The 17,233-nt window shown below is 33.8% G+C and overlaps 2 protein-coding genes across 5 annotated transcripts; both read left to right on the plus strand.

Annotated features, from left to right (window-relative positions):
* The first annotated feature begins 488 nt into the window (after positions 1-488).
* On the plus strand, positions 489-4,833 carry LOC108484196 (lycopene epsilon cyclase, chloroplastic). 3 transcript variants are annotated; one of them, XM_053028437.1, is made up of 11 exons: positions 498-1,280; positions 1,447-1,618; positions 1,707-1,842; positions 1,941-2,051; positions 2,144-2,246; positions 2,400-2,543; positions 2,628-2,735; positions 3,268-3,364; positions 3,439-3,567; positions 4,118-4,250; positions 4,504-4,833. In XM_053028437.1, exons 1-11 carry the CDS (start codon positions 1,203-1,205, stop codon positions 4,667-4,669), a joined length of 1,377 nt encoding a protein of 458 aa, XP_052884397.1. In that variant the 5' UTR covers positions 498-1,202; the 3' UTR covers positions 4,670-4,833. The 3 variants fall into 3 exon arrangements, with proteins under 3 accessions (XP_052884396.1, XP_052884397.1, XP_017643385.1); XM_017787896.2 differs by having other exon boundaries at positions 498-989; XM_053028436.1 differs by lacking the exon at positions 4,118-4,250 and having other exon boundaries at positions 489-989.
* Positions 4,834-4,937: 104 nt separating this feature from the next.
* Positions 4,938-8,913, plus strand: LOC108485621 (disease resistance protein RPS2). Of its 2 annotated transcripts, XM_017789478.2 has the most exons (2): positions 4,938-7,171; positions 7,409-8,913. In XM_017789478.2, exons 1-2 carry the CDS (start codon positions 6,046-6,048, stop codon positions 8,737-8,739), a joined length of 2,457 nt encoding a protein of 818 aa, XP_017644967.1. In that variant the 5' UTR covers positions 4,938-6,045; the 3' UTR covers positions 8,740-8,913. The 2 variants fall into 2 exon arrangements, with proteins under 2 accessions (XP_017644967.1, XP_017644965.1); XM_017789476.2 differs by having other exon boundaries at positions 4,938-8,913.
* Positions 8,914-17,233: the final 8,320 nt, after the last annotated feature.

Here is a 17,233-nt window from a genome sequence, read left to right on the forward strand (position 1 = left end):
ATTAAAAAATATTTTATCTGTTTTTAAGTAAAATTAAAAAGAAAAGAGGAGATATTTCAACTCCATTTATTTTCCTACGGCCTTGGTTGCTTTCACGGTGTTTCTATTTCTAAGGAGATTCTCCATCTCTATAAAATTTCAATAAGTTCATTTATATAAAGAATAAAATAAGGTAAATTTTTCATGTATTTTTCTTCTTCAAATTTATATAAAATTAATGAAATAATTATGGACTACTTAAGTCCAATAATATTTATGACTATTATGACTAAAGTACAAGATTAGCAGATAAAATAAGGACCAAATAGAAAGAAGGTAAATTATTGACCACAAAAGAGAGAGAAAAAAACTAAAGCTTAAAACGACGCCGTTTAAAGTCTTAGCTGGTTTAGAAACTTAGATAGGGGTTGGCTTTTCCAGATATCGTCCAATCCCTAGCGCCCACGTGGAAAGCAAGTGATGACAGTTAAACACCTCATCAAATTAAATGACACCAGACAAGCTCCTTCCCTATCTATCCCCTGACCTTTCCTTCCTTATATATGGCCAGATGTAAGAAAAATGGTAAAAAAATTTCTTCAGAAGAAGCAACAAAGCAAACATAACAAAAAGCCAAATTTTTAGTTTCAAAATCCAAACTCGGTTGCATTTAAAGAAACAATATACATGCCTTTTATTCTATGTGTTTATTAGTTTCGAAGGTGATAATAATGGAGTATGTCGGAGCTCGGAACTTCGCGGCAATGGCGGTTCCTACACGTGCCTTTTGGAAAGCAAACCTGATGAGGACTAAAACAACGATTCCAAGTCATAATCGGCTTATTTCCTTAAAGGTGAGAGCTAGTGGAGCAAGGAGCGATAGTTGCGTTGCGGTTAAAGAAGATTTCGCCGACGAAGAAGATTTCATAAAGGCCGGTGGCTCTGAGATTCTCTTTGTTCAAATGCAACAAAATAAAGAAATGGATAAACAGTCGAAATTAGCGGATAAGGTTTTCACTTTGCTCACTTTAGTTCGATTTTCATTTGTTGGAACTAATATCGGGAGATAAATGGATCTTTTCCCTTTTTTTTTTTTGGTTATTTCTGCGTGTAAATATGGGGGCCCTACTGGTGGCTTTTGAGCCACAAGAATTTACATCCTTTTCTGGATTGCGTTTTTAAAGTGGCGACACGAAGATTGGAAAAAAAAAAGTTAAATACTCATGAAAGTTATGACATATGATGGTCACGTGCATCTGGTCAATAGTATATGGCCGCCTTCTTTGCCCTTAATTTTTGCGGTACCACTAACTAGTTAGCTTTGTTATTTGATGTTCTATTGGTATTTTCTAAATGTGATTTTATTTTTTAAAAAATTGAAGAAAGTTTGCATTTTATTAGTGGGTTTTACTGTTTCGTTGAAATATCCATTTTGAGCCTTCGTGATAGCATGTATGTTTTTCACAGTTACCGCCCATATCAACTGGGGAAAACGTATTGGACCTGGTGGTTATTGGTTGTGGTCCGGCTGGTCTTGCTCTTGCTGCAGAGTCTGCTAAGTTGGGTTTAAATGTTGGACTAATTGGCCCTGATCTTCCTTTTACCAATAATTATGGAGTATGGGAAGATGAGTTTAAAGGTATTCACTTCATTTTCTAAGCAATTTATGTAAGATTTATTTCGAAGCAATCAAATAAACACCAAGTTAATCTAATGTTCGTTTTCAGATCTTGGCCTTGAAAGATGTATTGAGCATGTTTGGCGGGACACCATAGTATACCTTGATGATGATAAGCCTATTATGATTGGTCGTGCTTATGGACGTGTTAGTCGATACTTGCTCCATGAGGAGTTGTTGAGGAGGTAACAACAGCTCCTTGTCAATGATATTTATGGTCATTTTTCTCTTGGTTATTGCTTCTTCTATGTTCCCGATCTTAATTTGTATTGATTTTCCCTAGGTGTATCGAGTCAGGTGTAATGTATCTTAACTCGAAGGTAGAGACGATTGTTGAAGCTACCGATGGTCGTAATCTTGTAGTTTGTGAACACAATCGTGTCATTCCTTGCTGGTACTATAATTTATTTTTCTCGTACTGCTAATCCTAAACTTTTAACCTTTTAGTATCACAACTCCTTTCAAGCCCCTAATGTGCTATTATAGGCTTGCTACTGTTGCTTCAGGAGCAGCTTCAGGTAAACTCTTGCAATATGAGGTAGGGGGTCCAAGGGTATCTGTTCAAACAGCTTACGGCGTCGAGGTTGAGGTACGAATGATACACTAACTGTGATTGTTAACAGTTGTACAAATCTTTGCATTTGTTATTTTAACCTCACTGCAGCATGAACAGAAGATTACTCTTTAAGAGGGCAAAATTTCTGAACTTATTTAACAGGATACTTTTTTCTTATTATATCAGGTGGAGAACAATCCTTATGATCCAAGCCTGATGGTTTTCATGGATTACAGAGACTATGCTAAACAAGAAGTTCAATCTTTAGAAGCACAATATCCAACATTTCTTTATGCCATGCCCATGTCTTCAACAAGAGTTTTCTTTGAGGTTTGCACCATGCAATTAATTTGTTTATTGTTTATGTTGTATGCCATGATTCAATGCAAAATGATTTAGAAAGTTGCATTGCAGGAAACTTGTTTGGCCTCAAAAGATGCCATGCCTTTTGATTTATTAAAGAAGAAGCTCATGTCAAGGTTAGAGACCATGGGAATCCGGATTTTAAAAGTTTATGAAGAGGTAAACTGCATGGTCTAATTAAGATACCAGATTCATTCCGCTATAATGTATGGATTACTTATTATCATTACTCAGCACCAAAATAGGGCTTCATGTCAGTCATCTCCTTGCCATTTTATAAATTGGTGTTGATGGTCAAAAGATAACTTTCTCCACAAGTCATTTTTCTTTTCTATTCCTCATTCACGATTATTTAAGGGACAGCCCCTCAAATTTGTTAGTAGAAAATCAGAGAAAACAGCTTGTCACAAACAATGCCCCATCAAATTCAGGATTCACCTTTCTATCATAGTAGCACATAATTTGCTATCGAGTTGGTTTTTATTCATTATTCTGGTCAATGATGGAGTGCAGAGCCCAATGCTCTTAATCCTGTCTTACTTAGAATTAATGCCCATCTATCTTTGCACTTCTCAATTAGTAGTCTATCTCATTTCATTCCTCACATTTCCATGTTCCAACCGCATCATGAAGTAACTTGTGTTAAATGCCAATTTTTATTAGCAAGATGCCATGTTTCAATCTTTTGCAGGAGTGGTCTTACATCCCAGTTGGTGGTTCCTTGCCAAACACAGAGCAGAAGAACCTTGCATTTGGTGCTGCAGCAAGCATGGTGCATCCAGCTACTGGTAGGAATTGGGTTAATAGATATTTCCTTCAATAATTAAGACTTAATACTGCCAATCTAAACCTTCTTAAACAGGTTATTCGGTTGTCAGATCATTGTCAGAGGCTCCAAATTATGCTTCTGTAATTGCAAATATCCTAAAGAAGGATAATTCTAATGGCTTGCTTACCAGTGAAAGAAATAATTGGAATATCTCAATGCAAGGTATGCTGTGTGATTTATCTTCTTTTCCTCTCAACTTCACCCGTTTTAAGGGTTTGTAAACAAGTTCTTTCATCTTAAGCAAGCCACAGTAATGGAAATCTAATTTTTTTTTTTTTTGGTAATAAAAGAGTGATTAACAAATCAAAACAAACTAAACTGAAGCTCTTAACGTATTCTGGACATCATTTTTGAGCAAGGAGCAACAGCTTGGAATCAGATGCTCAAAACAATGAACAGCTCCATCTTGAACAGACTCAATCTTTGCCATAAAATCAGTCACTTTGTTTGCTTATACTGCATATGCATTATTTGGGTTTAGTAACATGATTAATTTCTCTTAGTAATCGTGATGTCAATTGTCATCCTTGGTAGTTGTTGTCTTTATGATTTGTCATTTTTCTTTTGCTTGGCTTGTATGATTAATTTCTCTTCGTAAACGTGATGTTAATTGTGTGCTGTAATGCTGTGGCGTTTTGTATAATGTATTAACAACTTAAAACTCAACGCATGGTATCACCCTCTTAAGCTGTGTTATTATAATTTAATTCAGCTTGGAATACTCTTTGGCCACAAGAAAGGAAACGCCAGAGGTCATTCTTTCTCTTTGGGCTAGCACTCATACTGCAACTAGATATTGAAGGCATTCGAACATTCTTCCATACATTCTTCCGTTTGCCAAGTTGGTATGACTTCATATTTACCATCTTTTGGTGTGTTTTTATAAAGAAAGCCAAGATAACTAACCTTTCCCTTTCCACAACATCACCCAAATATTCAGCTTTTAAACTTGAGACAGAAAACATAACTCCATGAATAAACAAACCTATCATTAATTTTTTTTAGAATTCATCATTATAAAAGAAATAATGCTCGACTAGCATGAGTTGCATACTTAAAATTTTACTTTGTAATAACTAAGGAATATATTTATTGCAGGATGTGGCAAGGATTTCTTGGTTCTACTCTTTCCTCTGCCGATCTCATTCTGTTTGCCTTTTATATGTTTGTCATAGCACCAAACGATATGAGAATGTCCCTTGTCAGGCACTTAATCTCAGATCCAACTGGAGCAACTATGATAAGAACATATCTCACAATATAGATGGTATCTTTGTATTTCTTCCCTTGTTTGGTTGTATTTTTCAATTGCTTTTCAAGCAATATTATGAGGAGCCTATCTACCATGAAAATAAGTAGGCATTGTATATTCAAATGTTTGCATGTACATCTTCTTTAGTTAAATATGGTGCGTATTTTTCTTCCAAATTTTGAGCCTATGATTATGTACATATTTTTTTGACCAAATAAACACGAGTTGCGTTTAACTTTCTACTGTATTGCCCTTCAGCAACCAATCGCTCTTCAAATTCTGGTGTCTTGTTCACTGCTTCTTTGTCATTAGTGGCAACCACTGACAGATGCAAGAAGGATGATGTGGGAGTTTATGCTTCAATGCTGCATTGCTATTAGGCCTTACCTTTGATGGCCATAACAGTATTAATTTCATTCAGTCCAATATTTCCATACGTTTTTTTCCAGACATGATGTTATGCTGCCACCATTTTATCAAAAAAATAAATCACTTAACATGAAAGGAGCCTGGCGGCTCCATTTGCAGCCAGTGGAAGCTGATAACTTAGAATCAACGACCTAATGAAATAATCTCTTTAATTAAAACTTTGTTAGTCAGAATATGCCCCAGGTGCCAGGTTGGATACAAGTTAACAATATTTGTTTATTTTCGGAAAGGGCTTTTTCAGGTTATGGAATCTTTAGTTAGATAATTAATGTCTGGCATCATAAAAGGTCAACTGCTGCCTCTGTACCCTAATTACACTAGACTCTATCAATCTGTTACATGGCTTTGATGAGAACATTGATTTTCTGGAGAGAATAAGGTTATTGGGATTCCTGCTTTGGCATCTGTTGCATGCTTGCATTCCATGATTGAAAGAAATTAGTAGAATATACATTGGAAGATATTCCATGATTGAAAGAAATTAGTAGAATATACATTGGAAGATATTCAGGATTTTTGAGGAATTATGTTTTTGAGGGGATTGGTCCAACATGCCCCATACCACATGCTAGAGACGTGTTCATAATGAAAGGTTCAAAAGTCAACTGAACATGTAGAGATGAAATGACAAAGAACTTGTGGCAGGGATTACTTACAAACTAGACCATTGACGTTGACCAATAACTACAGCCATTTCAGTTTGAAGGTTTCAACTATGGAGGCTTTTACTAATAGATTGAAGCCACTTGCAGGTGATCAATTATCTCAACACAACTGCCGGATTTGGAAGTTGCATTGAAATTGAATATTCTATAGATCGAAAGTTAGGCTCTTGAATTAATTTGGATGTATCTGTTCTACTCTGAACCAGGTGGCAGTACAGAAAGAATCTATTAACCATTTTATGATAAACCTTGAGTCTCTGCTCTTCTATACCAAGCACGTTTAGCTTTTTATCAATGGATTTCATTACCCCTCTGATCGGTATAATTGACAGATTATGCACAGCTACGGCCTCTCGGGCAAGCCGTGTTATCAATTTGGACAGAAGCATGCACTCCTTGACTGCAGAACTAAATGAACTGATGGACAAGAGAGATGATTTAACGACTCGTCTCGAGCGAGCTGAGCTGGATGGATCAAGACGAACAAATGAAGTGCAGAGGTGGCTGGCAAGAGTAGAAGTTATCGAAGCTGAAGCTGCCTCCATTATGGAGAATTTCGGACAGAGTAGGCAAGGGTTGGGGTGCTTCAATCCAAGTTGTTGTTCGAAATACAATATGAGCACGGAAATGATAGAGAAGCTGAAGGATATAAGTGAACTGAAGGGAAAAGGAAACTTTGAGAGACTGGTGACTGAGCCACGTCCTGCTCCTGTAGAAGAGAAACCGTGTAAGCCTGCAATTGGCATTGGCGTGATGTTAGACAAGGTGTGGGAGTTTCTTGAGGAGGAAAAAGTGGGAATTATTGCATTATATGGAATGGGTGGAGTTGGGAAAACTACCCTTCTGAAGACCATCAATAATGCATTTCTTTCCAGCGATCACAATTTTGATGTGGTAATATGGGTCTTGGTCTCTAAGGAATTTGTTGTTAGTAAGATCCAACAGTCCATTGTGGCCAGGCTAGGGTTGCCATGGGCAGATAGTGAAGCCCATGAACTTCTAACTTCAAAGATTTACAATGTTTTGAAAAAGAAGAGGTTCCTTCTATTGCTTGATGATGTTTGGGAGGGAATTGATCTGGGGGATATTGGGATTCCTCTTCCTGATGATGAAAATAAATGCAAGCTGATATTTACAACGCGATCCATGGATGTGTGTAGCGACATGGATGCTCATAGGAAGCTCAAAGTGGAACTTTTGAACGATGAGAAATCATGGCAATTGTTCTGTGAGAAGGTTGGAAGAATGGATGTTTTAGAGTCACCACCTATTAGAACTTATGCCAAGACAATCGTCCGAAAATGTGGAGGTTTACCACTTGCCTTGATCACGGTTGGTAGAGCCATGGCCAATAAGGAGACTGAAGAGGAATGGAAGTATGCAATTGAATTACTCAACAAATCTCCATCAGAACTTCGAGGTATGGAAGATGTATTTATCCTCCTAAAGTTTAGCTATGACAATTTAGAGAATGAAACTGCAAAAATGTGCTTTTTGTATTGTTCTCTATTCCCTCAAAGCTATTCTATTGAGAAAGAACAGCTAGTGGAGTACTGGATTGCAGAAGGATTTTTGAACAGTTCCTATGACAGCAATGCCTATAATAAAGGGTATGCTGCCATTGGGTCCCTGAAAGTTGCCTTCTTTTTGGAAACAGGCGAAGAAGAAACCCAAGTAAAGATGAATGACGTTATCCGAAGTTTTGCCTTATGGATAGCATCTGGATGTGGGGTAAACAAGGGAAATTTTTTTGTGGAGGCAAGCTTGGGCCTTACTGAAGCACCTGGTGTTAAAAACTGGGAAGGAGCACAAAGAGTTTCTTTGTTAGACAATGCAATCACAAGACTAGAAGAAGTACCGATGTGCCCAAATCTGTTGACACTGCTGCTTCAGTGGAATAATTGTCTGAATCGTATACCAGATGACTTTTGCCAATCAATGTCTGCTCTTAGACTCCTGGATTTGTCCTTTACAAGCATCAGAAGGATCCCGGTGAGTATCGGTCAATTACTAGAGTTGCGTCATCTTAATTTAACAGCTACAAAGATAACCACGTTGCCTAAGGAGCTTGGAAGTTTAGCAAAGCTGGTCCACTTGAATCTCTTGCGCACATACTCTCTTCGAACGATTCCACCTGAGGCTATAACTGGACTTTCAAAGTTGGTGGTCTTGAACTTGTACTACAGTTATGAGCGTTGGAAAATTCAGAATTCTAACTGTGAAGATGAAGTTGGATTCGAGGTATTGGAGACCTTGACACAACTTCGCTTCCTCGGTTTAACCATTTCCACGGTAACCTCACTGCATAGACTCTCTGGCATTAGAAGTTTAGTCAAATGTATACAGTATTTATTTATAAAGGAATGTGAAGGTTTGCATCAATTAGAATTATCAACTTTGGGTTATGGTAAACTATTGAGAAGACTTAGCATCAATGACTGTAATGAATTAAATTACTTGGTAGTGGATGGTGAGGCCGGAGAAAATTGGCTACCTAATCTGGAGGTTCTAGCCTTGTATGGCCTGCCTAACCTAATTTCGGTGTGGAAAATCCCACCGAGAGAAGCAAGCCTGCAAAATCTGCGCTTGTTGAATATCTGGTATTGTCATAGACTGAAGAATGTTTCATGGATATCATTACTTCCAAGGTTAGAAGCAATTTACTTGTTCTACTGCAAAGCGCTGGAAGCACTGGTAAGTGAAGACGGGAAACTAGAGCCCGATTCAAAGTCATTTTCAAGGCTCAAAACTATATCCATCCGCGACCTCCCTGCATTGAGGATCATTACACCATTGGCATTAACTTTCTCCTGCTTGAAGAACATTGCAGTGATTGATTGCCCACAGCTGAAGAAACTATCAATCAGAACAGCTTATAATTCTACAACCCTTCCAACAGTGCACTGTAGTAAGGATTGGTGGGAAGGTCTAGAATGGGAAGAACTCAACACCAAAAATGCTTTTCTTACCAACTTCACATCAAATTGATGTAGCATCAGCATGTACTTTTTGTCATATTATTCGGTACGTCCTGCTTAACTGTTTATATGGAACTTCATTGTATAACCAGTTCTTCATGTTCCTACACTTTTGTCTTGTACAAACGTTGGCCGAATTGTAGACTCTCAATTTTAAATGTATGGCCGCAAATCTTCTCAAGAACCAGGGACCAAGTATTAGGATTCATAACATAGTTTAAGTTCTCTGTCTTGCAAAATAATCAGCACCAATGCTCAAATGAAACAGACCTAATAGATTGGTTTAGACTTGAAAGTAATATAGGAAAAGGAAAGTTAAAAGTTTAAATGCTTAAGGTGCTAAGCTAGGTTTAGTTATTGAATTTAATTTACAGCATATTTACTACAGCTTTGAGTAAATTTTTATTAGAGAATTTCCCAAATCTGATCAAACTGATATAGTCTCTTCCTAACAAGGTGGATATTCTGCTTGGGACTTTGACCCCCCAAAAAAAAAGTTTAAACACTCTAGAAGCCCACAGGAAATACATGGGCCTATGTTATAATCCATAAAATTAAACAAATGGTAGAGCGGGGGACAGATTCAAGAGAACTCAAAAAAAAAAAAAAAAGTTGAATTATTGTTTTCAAATTAAAATATTGACTAAATTATTAAATTTTTAATCATTGAAATTCACGTATAATTCATGTTATCTTTTGAATTTTATGAACTTTATTTTTTAATTGTGAATATTTTTAAATTTTTAATATTTTTATAAATTTTAAATTATTTGTTGATATAATATATAAGATAAATATTATCATGTCAAGATGAAATATAAATGAATTGTCATGTATTTTGTCATGCCAACATCATTAAAAAATTATAGTAAATATTTCCATTAAAAAACAAAAAAATGATTCTTTTTAAAGGGTGATCGATAAATTTTGTTTAAAAATAATAATAAGGGTTAAATTTATAAAATATGTAAACGTTAAAAGCTATATTTGACATTACGCCTTTATAAAAAAACTGATTTATAATAATTTCTTAACTAAATTAAGGCTGCCTTTGGTTCACCGTTTAACGCCAGTGAGGTGCAGTTGGGCTACCAACCTCACTGACAATCTGTTTGGTTGAGCATTTCAGTGCAACCAAAATCAATTTTCACCACACTGACATCCCAAAAACCAACTGGAGCTAAAAGCAGCAGTAAGTTCACTGGTGGAGCAGAGGCATTACTTTTATTTATTAATTTACCATTTTATCCTTGAAAGTTTCTTTATCAATCTTATTTTTTTTCAGATTTGGCAGCCAAATTCTGCTGATAACAGGGAAGAAATACCTCTGCTGCAAGCTGTGTCAATTCCTCCTCAATTGACGACCGATAAGCCTGTGATTAAAAATAATTATCATTTTATCTAATAAATAATTTAAATTAATTATATAATTCATTAAAATATTTATAATAAAATATTAGAAGATAAATTTTAATATTTTATTAAATGAATTTATAAATTCACATATTTTAATAATTTTATATAAGTAAAATAATTTAAAAACTTCTATTATATATTAATTCTAATCTGATGTCCTTAATAGTCATTTTTTTTATTTTCACCTCACCGCTACAGCTGCGTTTGAATCCAAACACACACTCCACCATTGTTTCTAATCTCACCGCTATAGTATCCAATCTCACCGCCACCGTTGTTTTTAATCTCACCGGAGGTAAACACACCGCCCATCCAAACTAAGCCTAAGGTTCAATTGGTAAATGACATTAACTCAAACAAACAACTAACGAATAGAATAAATAATTAACTTTTAACCAAATCTAAATAAAATTGTAAAGTCATTTTAAAAATAGAGTAGAAATTTCTAATAAAATATTATTATGCATTAAATTTAATATTCATAAGAACTAAATTATTAGAAATAACAAGTAACAAAATTTTGAAGAATACAAAGAGTAGGGCAATATTAGAGCTTAATTGTTTCATCGGCTTCCAACTCTAACAATATGTTTGGTTCATATGAATGGTAATGTCATTTAAAACATATTTGACACAGTCCCTCCATTTAGTAGTTTGATTGTTGGTAATATCATTCACACGAATAGGTGATTACAACCCAATTAAAAAAAAAAAAATTAAATAGCCATTCAGGGCATCACCCTTCGAATGACTATTCGATACTTCTAGGAATGCAACAAAAAAAAAGATTTCCGTTTTACCCAACTCAGCACATCTTGCAACAACATAGTCCGCAAATTCAAAAGAAAAAATAATAAAAGAAAATAGTTTAAGAAAAGAGAGGATATAAGACCTTGAATTGAAATTGATGACCAACAAAGTTTGCGATCTCGCCTCTATCTCTGATATTCCTTTTCCTACGAAGTTCATTTTTTTTTCTTAATGGTTCATGTTTGTTTGGCCAAAAATTATGATTCTAAATTTGAGGATTTTTAGTGGACTTTTAGAGTTGAAAAAATGGGGGAAAGGAATATAATATAAAGAAAATTAACATATACAAAAAAATGAAAAATGATGATGAATTGGGGGCCAACATTTGACCATTAGTGAGCTTGTGACTGTGGTAAATAATGCCTAATTGTGACAAGTTGCAAGCTTCTAGAAAATTGTAGAAGGAGGGGACTTGTGAGGTAGAGGTTGAGAGAGAAGAAAATGGGAAAGGAATGGAGAGAAAATCTATCACAAATAATCATGTTTTAATATAATTTAATACGTTTGTAACTATAAAGCTTGATAAAAATGAATATTTATATAAGTAAATATATTGAAATATGGTTAAATTATATATTATTTTATTAAATTATATTTAATAATAATTTTTATTAAAATTTACTAACATTAGCCGCCTCCCTCAGCTTCCTCCAACTCTCTGCTCCAACATTACCTTTATACCTCTTTCTTTGCCTTATGTTGATGGCCTGCCACCTGGAGTTGAGTCCACCTCCGAGTTGCCCATTCACAAAGTTCCTTACCTCAAAAAATCATTTGATAAACTTGAAACACAGTTGACTGAGTTCCTTAAAAGGTCGCCGCAAATTAAATTGATTATTCACGATTTTGCTCAGCATTGGTTACCGCCTATGGTGAATCAACTCCGCATCAACTTAGTTTACTTTTCCATTTTTAATGATTCAACAAACGCTTTTTTAGGCCCTATATCAGAAATGCTCGGTGGAAGTAGAAAATCACCTGAAGATTTCACGGTGGTCCCGACGTGGATGGATTATCCTAATAACATAGCTTTTAAGCTCTATAAAACGGTGAGTCACAAAGAGTGCGAGGATACTCTATCCGATTTAGAACGGTACGCGACAGTGCTTTTAAATTGCAAAATTTTGGCCTTGTGAACTTGTTATGAATTCGAACCTGAGCGTTTCGTGTGCTTAGTAAGATTCATTAGAAACCAATTGTTCCACTTGGGTTGTTGCCGCCACCACTAACGAGTGTAGATGATAAAGGAGATGAGAATTTGGAAGCATTGAAGAAATGGCTTGATAGTAAGCAAGAGAAGTCGGTTTTCTACGTTGCACTCGGTAGTGAGGTGAGTCTCAGTCAAGAGTCCATGCACGAGTTGACATTTGGGATAGAGAAGTCCGGGTTACCATTTATTTGGGTTGTGAGGAAACCCCATTTAGTTGAAGAACAGTTTTGCAGACAGGGGCGAAGCGAGGGGGTGGGGGGCTGACATGCCCGGCCCCCCTAAAATGTAAAATTACATTTTAGTCCCTTAAAATTTTTTAAAAATTTTAAATTAGTAAAGGTAAAATTCCACCTTGGACCTCCTAAAATTATAAAAATTTAATTTAATCCTTTACAAATTATAAAGATATAAACTATAAAAAATTAAAATTTCATTCAGCCCCTAAATTTTTTTTCCAGCTTTGCCCCTGTTTATAGAGGACATGATCCCCCCGAGTTTGAAGAACGAGTTTTCAAAACAGGGTATGGTTTTACGTGGCTGGGCACCTCAACTTAGGATCTTGGCTCAGTCATCAGTTAGTGGTTTCTTGACTCACTGCGGGTGGAGTTCCCTAATAGAGTCTCTTGGATTAGGTAAACCTCTGATATTGTTTCCCATTGGAAGTTCAAATCTTGGGTTGATTGCTAGGTTGATGCATTGGAAAAAGGTTAGATTCGAAATAGAAAGAAACGATGTTGATGGATCATTTAAGAGCGACTTGGTGGCCGCGTGTATTAAGCGAGTCATGGTGGATCCCGAAGGTGAGCAACTCAGAGCTAATGCACTTGCAATGAAGGAGATTTTTGGCAATGAAGAGTTAAGTAACAAGTGCTTGTGCGAGTTTACTCAAGCAATTGAAAATATTTAAATTTTAATTTGTATTAGGGTCATGTGTCATATATTTTTGGGGGAAAACCTTTGGTTGAAGTATCTTGTAATAGTAACCATGTATGTTTTTGTTTGGAATTAGTATTATTTCGTTTAAAAAAAATGAAGTATTTATACTATGCATTGTGGGTATCTTGAAAATAAAAGAAAACTATGAAAAAAAAGGAAGACTTTCTTTAATGTTCTTGATACTATCGAGATGTAAATAATGTAAATTTAAGTTGGTATTTGTTAAAAATTTTGAAGTAGATAAAATAGTAATTATTATTATTATTTGTGGAGAAGATAGTGGATATTATAGGAAATTAAAAAGATGGATTAAATCGTATATGATTGAAAAGTGATGGAGCAAAATTGTGAATAAGAATAAGAAATGACTAGATTAAATGGATGGGAAATAATGGAGATGTAACGCCCCTAACCCGAATCCGTAACCGGAATAGAGTTACGGAGCATTACCGGAGTTACCGATTCATTTATCAGATATTTCATTAATCCGATATCTTTTCTTTTCCACGTTCAAGTCTCGTATTCAAGTCATCCGGATCTTTATAAAGAAATTTGATCGTTGTTTTCATTTATTTCATGTTATAATACATTCAACTAATGCTCTAAACAAAATTATCATTTTACCCCTAAACTTTTAATTAATAACGATTTCATCCTTTCGTTAAAATAAAATAAAATTATTGCAATTTAATCCTTATTTCTAGCCGTTATTCTCACAAAAATTGATAACAACCTATGAATTCTATAAAATGTCAGAAATTTTCATAATTTCAACACTTTTCAATTTAATCCTTAAAACATGTTTTTCCTTGATCTTGAGCTAAATTAATAATTTCATTCAATTTTGTAATTTAAATAGTAAAATAATCCATTTCATGCAAATTGGTCATTTCTAACATTTTTTACAAAATTTCCCATAAAATTTTACTTTTATTCAATTTAGTCCATGAGCCTAAAACATACAAATTAGCCATGCTAGCTGAATATTCATACATATTTTCCTCCTCCTCCTCTCCATTCCATATCCTTAATTTATATAACATGCAACAAGTAACATTATCAATAATTTCACTATTTACTTATGTATATTCAAAACTGTCCATTTGCGTCATAGCCACTAAATTATTTATATCTTAAGCTACAGAACTCAAAATTAAGATCCACTAATTTTCCCTAAAACTAGACTTACTTATATTATTACCATAAAATTTTCAGTATTTTTGGTTTAGCCAATAAGTACAGTTTATTCTTTAAAGTTGCCCCTATTCTGCTGTCTGACAGTTCCGACCATTCTTCACTAAGAATTAATTATCTCATTGTACGATATTCGAATGATGTTCCCGCTTATTTATATTGAAAATAGACTCTTTAAGGATTTTAAAAATATAAATTTAATCCCTTAATTATTTTTCTCCAATTTTTTATGATTTTCCAAAGTCAGAAAAGGGGAACCCGAAATCATTCTGACATTGTCTCACAAAACTTATTATATCTTATGATTTACAATTTCATTGCTTACACCGTTTCTTCTATAAGAAACTAGACTCAATAAGATTTAATTCCATATTTTATTCATTCTCTAATTAGATTTCTACAATTTTTGGATATTTTTCAAAGTTAGACTATTGCTGCTGTCCAAAACTGTTTTAGTGCAAAATGTTGATTTTCATTTTGCCCCAAATTTCACAGTTCATACAATTCAGTCCTTACTTAATTAACCCCTCAATTAAAATAATTTTCTCAATTAATAATTTTCCTAGACATTATAAGTTATTTCATAACTATTGAAATTCAGAATTTCCACATAAAACTCTAACTTTAAACTCTTTTATAATTAAGGTCCCAAACATTCACTTTCTATTCAATTCTTTCAATAAAATCAGCATATAAACAATTTAAAGCTCTAATTCTATGTCAAATCATCATATACTTCCAGCACATATTCATAGAAACTTTCAATTTCTTTCATAGAATCAAGAACTAATGAATTCAACAAATGGACTTAGTTGTAAAAGTCACAAAAACACAAAAATTTCAAGAAATAATCAAGAATTGCACTTACTTGAAGTAAAAATATGAAAAACCAGCTCAAGGGAACTCTTCCATGGTGTTTTTTCTGATGAGAATGCAGAAAAATAAAGAGAAATCTAGATAATTCCACTTTAGTCCTAGCTTTATTAAGTAAATTTTACAATTTTCTAATTTTGCCCTTATTTTCTTGGTGATCTCATGCTCTTGCCGTCCAGCCCAAATATACCTTGGGCCTATTTTCCTTTTAAACCCTCTTTCTTTTATCATTTAAGCTATTTAATCATTTCCCATAATTTTGTATTTGATACAATTTAGTCCTTTTTGTTCAATTAGCTATCAGTACTTTAAAATTTCTTGGCGAAACTTTAATACTAACTTATTAACACTCCATAAATATTTATAAAAATATTTATGGCTCGATTTAAAATTTTCGAGGTCTGGATACCTCGTTTTCAATTCTAATTATTTTAATATATATATTTTTTGTACATTTCACTATTTCAAAATTTTTCCTAACTTCACATTTAACTTATACTCACTAAATTAATAATATTTCCTACTCATTTTTCAGATTTAGTGATCTCGAATCACTGTTCCGATACTACTGAAAATTAGGCTGTTACAGGAGGACTAAAAGTGATAATACCATAGAAGTACAAAATGAGTGATGAGATTGATAGGAATAACTACCATTTGTTCGGAGTGATGATAATTAGATATTTTTGTTTAATTAAATATATATAAAAAAGAGAGAGAAGAAAGTGAAAAGATATTTCTAATAGAAAGATGTAGAAAAAGGAAGAAAAGTCAACACCATCATATTTTCTATCTTCTCTCTCACGTCTTCCACTCTCCATTTCCACCAAATTTTCTTTTCTTTCATTTTGGTCCATTTTCCTCCATTTTCAACCCTTTCAAGTTTTAAACTTCAAATTTTCTTCATAAATTTTTGGTGAAATCAAGAGAACAACTTCATCACCAGCTAAGTTTCATGTGAAGTTAGCTAAAGTTCATAGTTAAGGAAAGAGTAAAGAAGAGTTAGGGATTTTGAGTAAGGTTAAAGTAAGAATGATAAAGTTTTCTTGTAGATTTTCATATTTATCTCATCAAAATGCATGGAAATATTATGTGATTTTTGTTTAAATACTAAATGTCGTATATATGTTGTGTTAATGAAGAGAATGTTAAGAGGAGTGAACATCAAGTTTATAAAGGCAGAGAAATAGCAAATGAGTGAAGGAAGAATGAAGAATTTTATTTCAATCAATTTTGTTGTAAGCGTATCAAGAATTTTACTTTACTTAATTTAAACCCTAAATGAAAATATGATAAATTGGTTTAGTAACATTCATGAGATATGTTTGTAGTTGAAAATGATGATATGTATTTTGGAAATTATTTGAAAGTAAAAGGGTATTCCTATAATAAATTGAAAAGTGTATGTGTAGTGAAATTAGAGAAAATGACTAAATTGCAAATAGTATAAAATTTTGATAGGTGAAATAGATATTAGGAGTAATTAAGTGAAATGTTGAATGTTGACAAAATAGATGTCAAGTGAAATTTGATGAATGGTTGATTCTATATAAAATTTTAATTATTTTCTTTGTTGAGAAAATGTAAATAAATTGTATAGTTTAAATGTCCAAGTAGACAAAATAAGAACTAGTAGGATATAAATGGTATGTCATTAGGAAAATTTTCATGCGTGTAAGTGATAGTGGCATTATGGTACAAGTGATAGCGGTACTACGGTGCAAGTGTTGTGGCACTTCAGTGCAAAATGACATTTGCCCATCCATGCAAATAATAGTGACACTTGGGTGCAAATTATTGACATTTTTGCGCATAGTCTACATGTTCTATTAAGTTTACATTTGGGCAATAAAATTACAAGGCAAGTGAACTTAAAAAATGTCATTGGTAAGTAGCTTGTAACTTGTTGAATTAGTACCTTACTATAGTTATTATTGAAACAATTTTGTTTATGATGATAGTGATTCATGAAAGTTATATATATGTTTATATATGTGTATTTGTAATGAATTGATTTTAAATGCAAAGTTTTATTTTTAATTTGCTTACGAAGCTCTTGTGAGTT

The sequence above is a fragment of the Gossypium arboreum genome, chromosome 5 (assembly GCF_025698485.1).
Source record: "Gossypium arboreum isolate Shixiya-1 chromosome 5, ASM2569848v2, whole genome shotgun sequence".
Taxonomy (NCBI): domain Eukaryota; kingdom Viridiplantae; phylum Streptophyta; class Magnoliopsida; order Malvales; family Malvaceae; genus Gossypium; species Gossypium arboreum.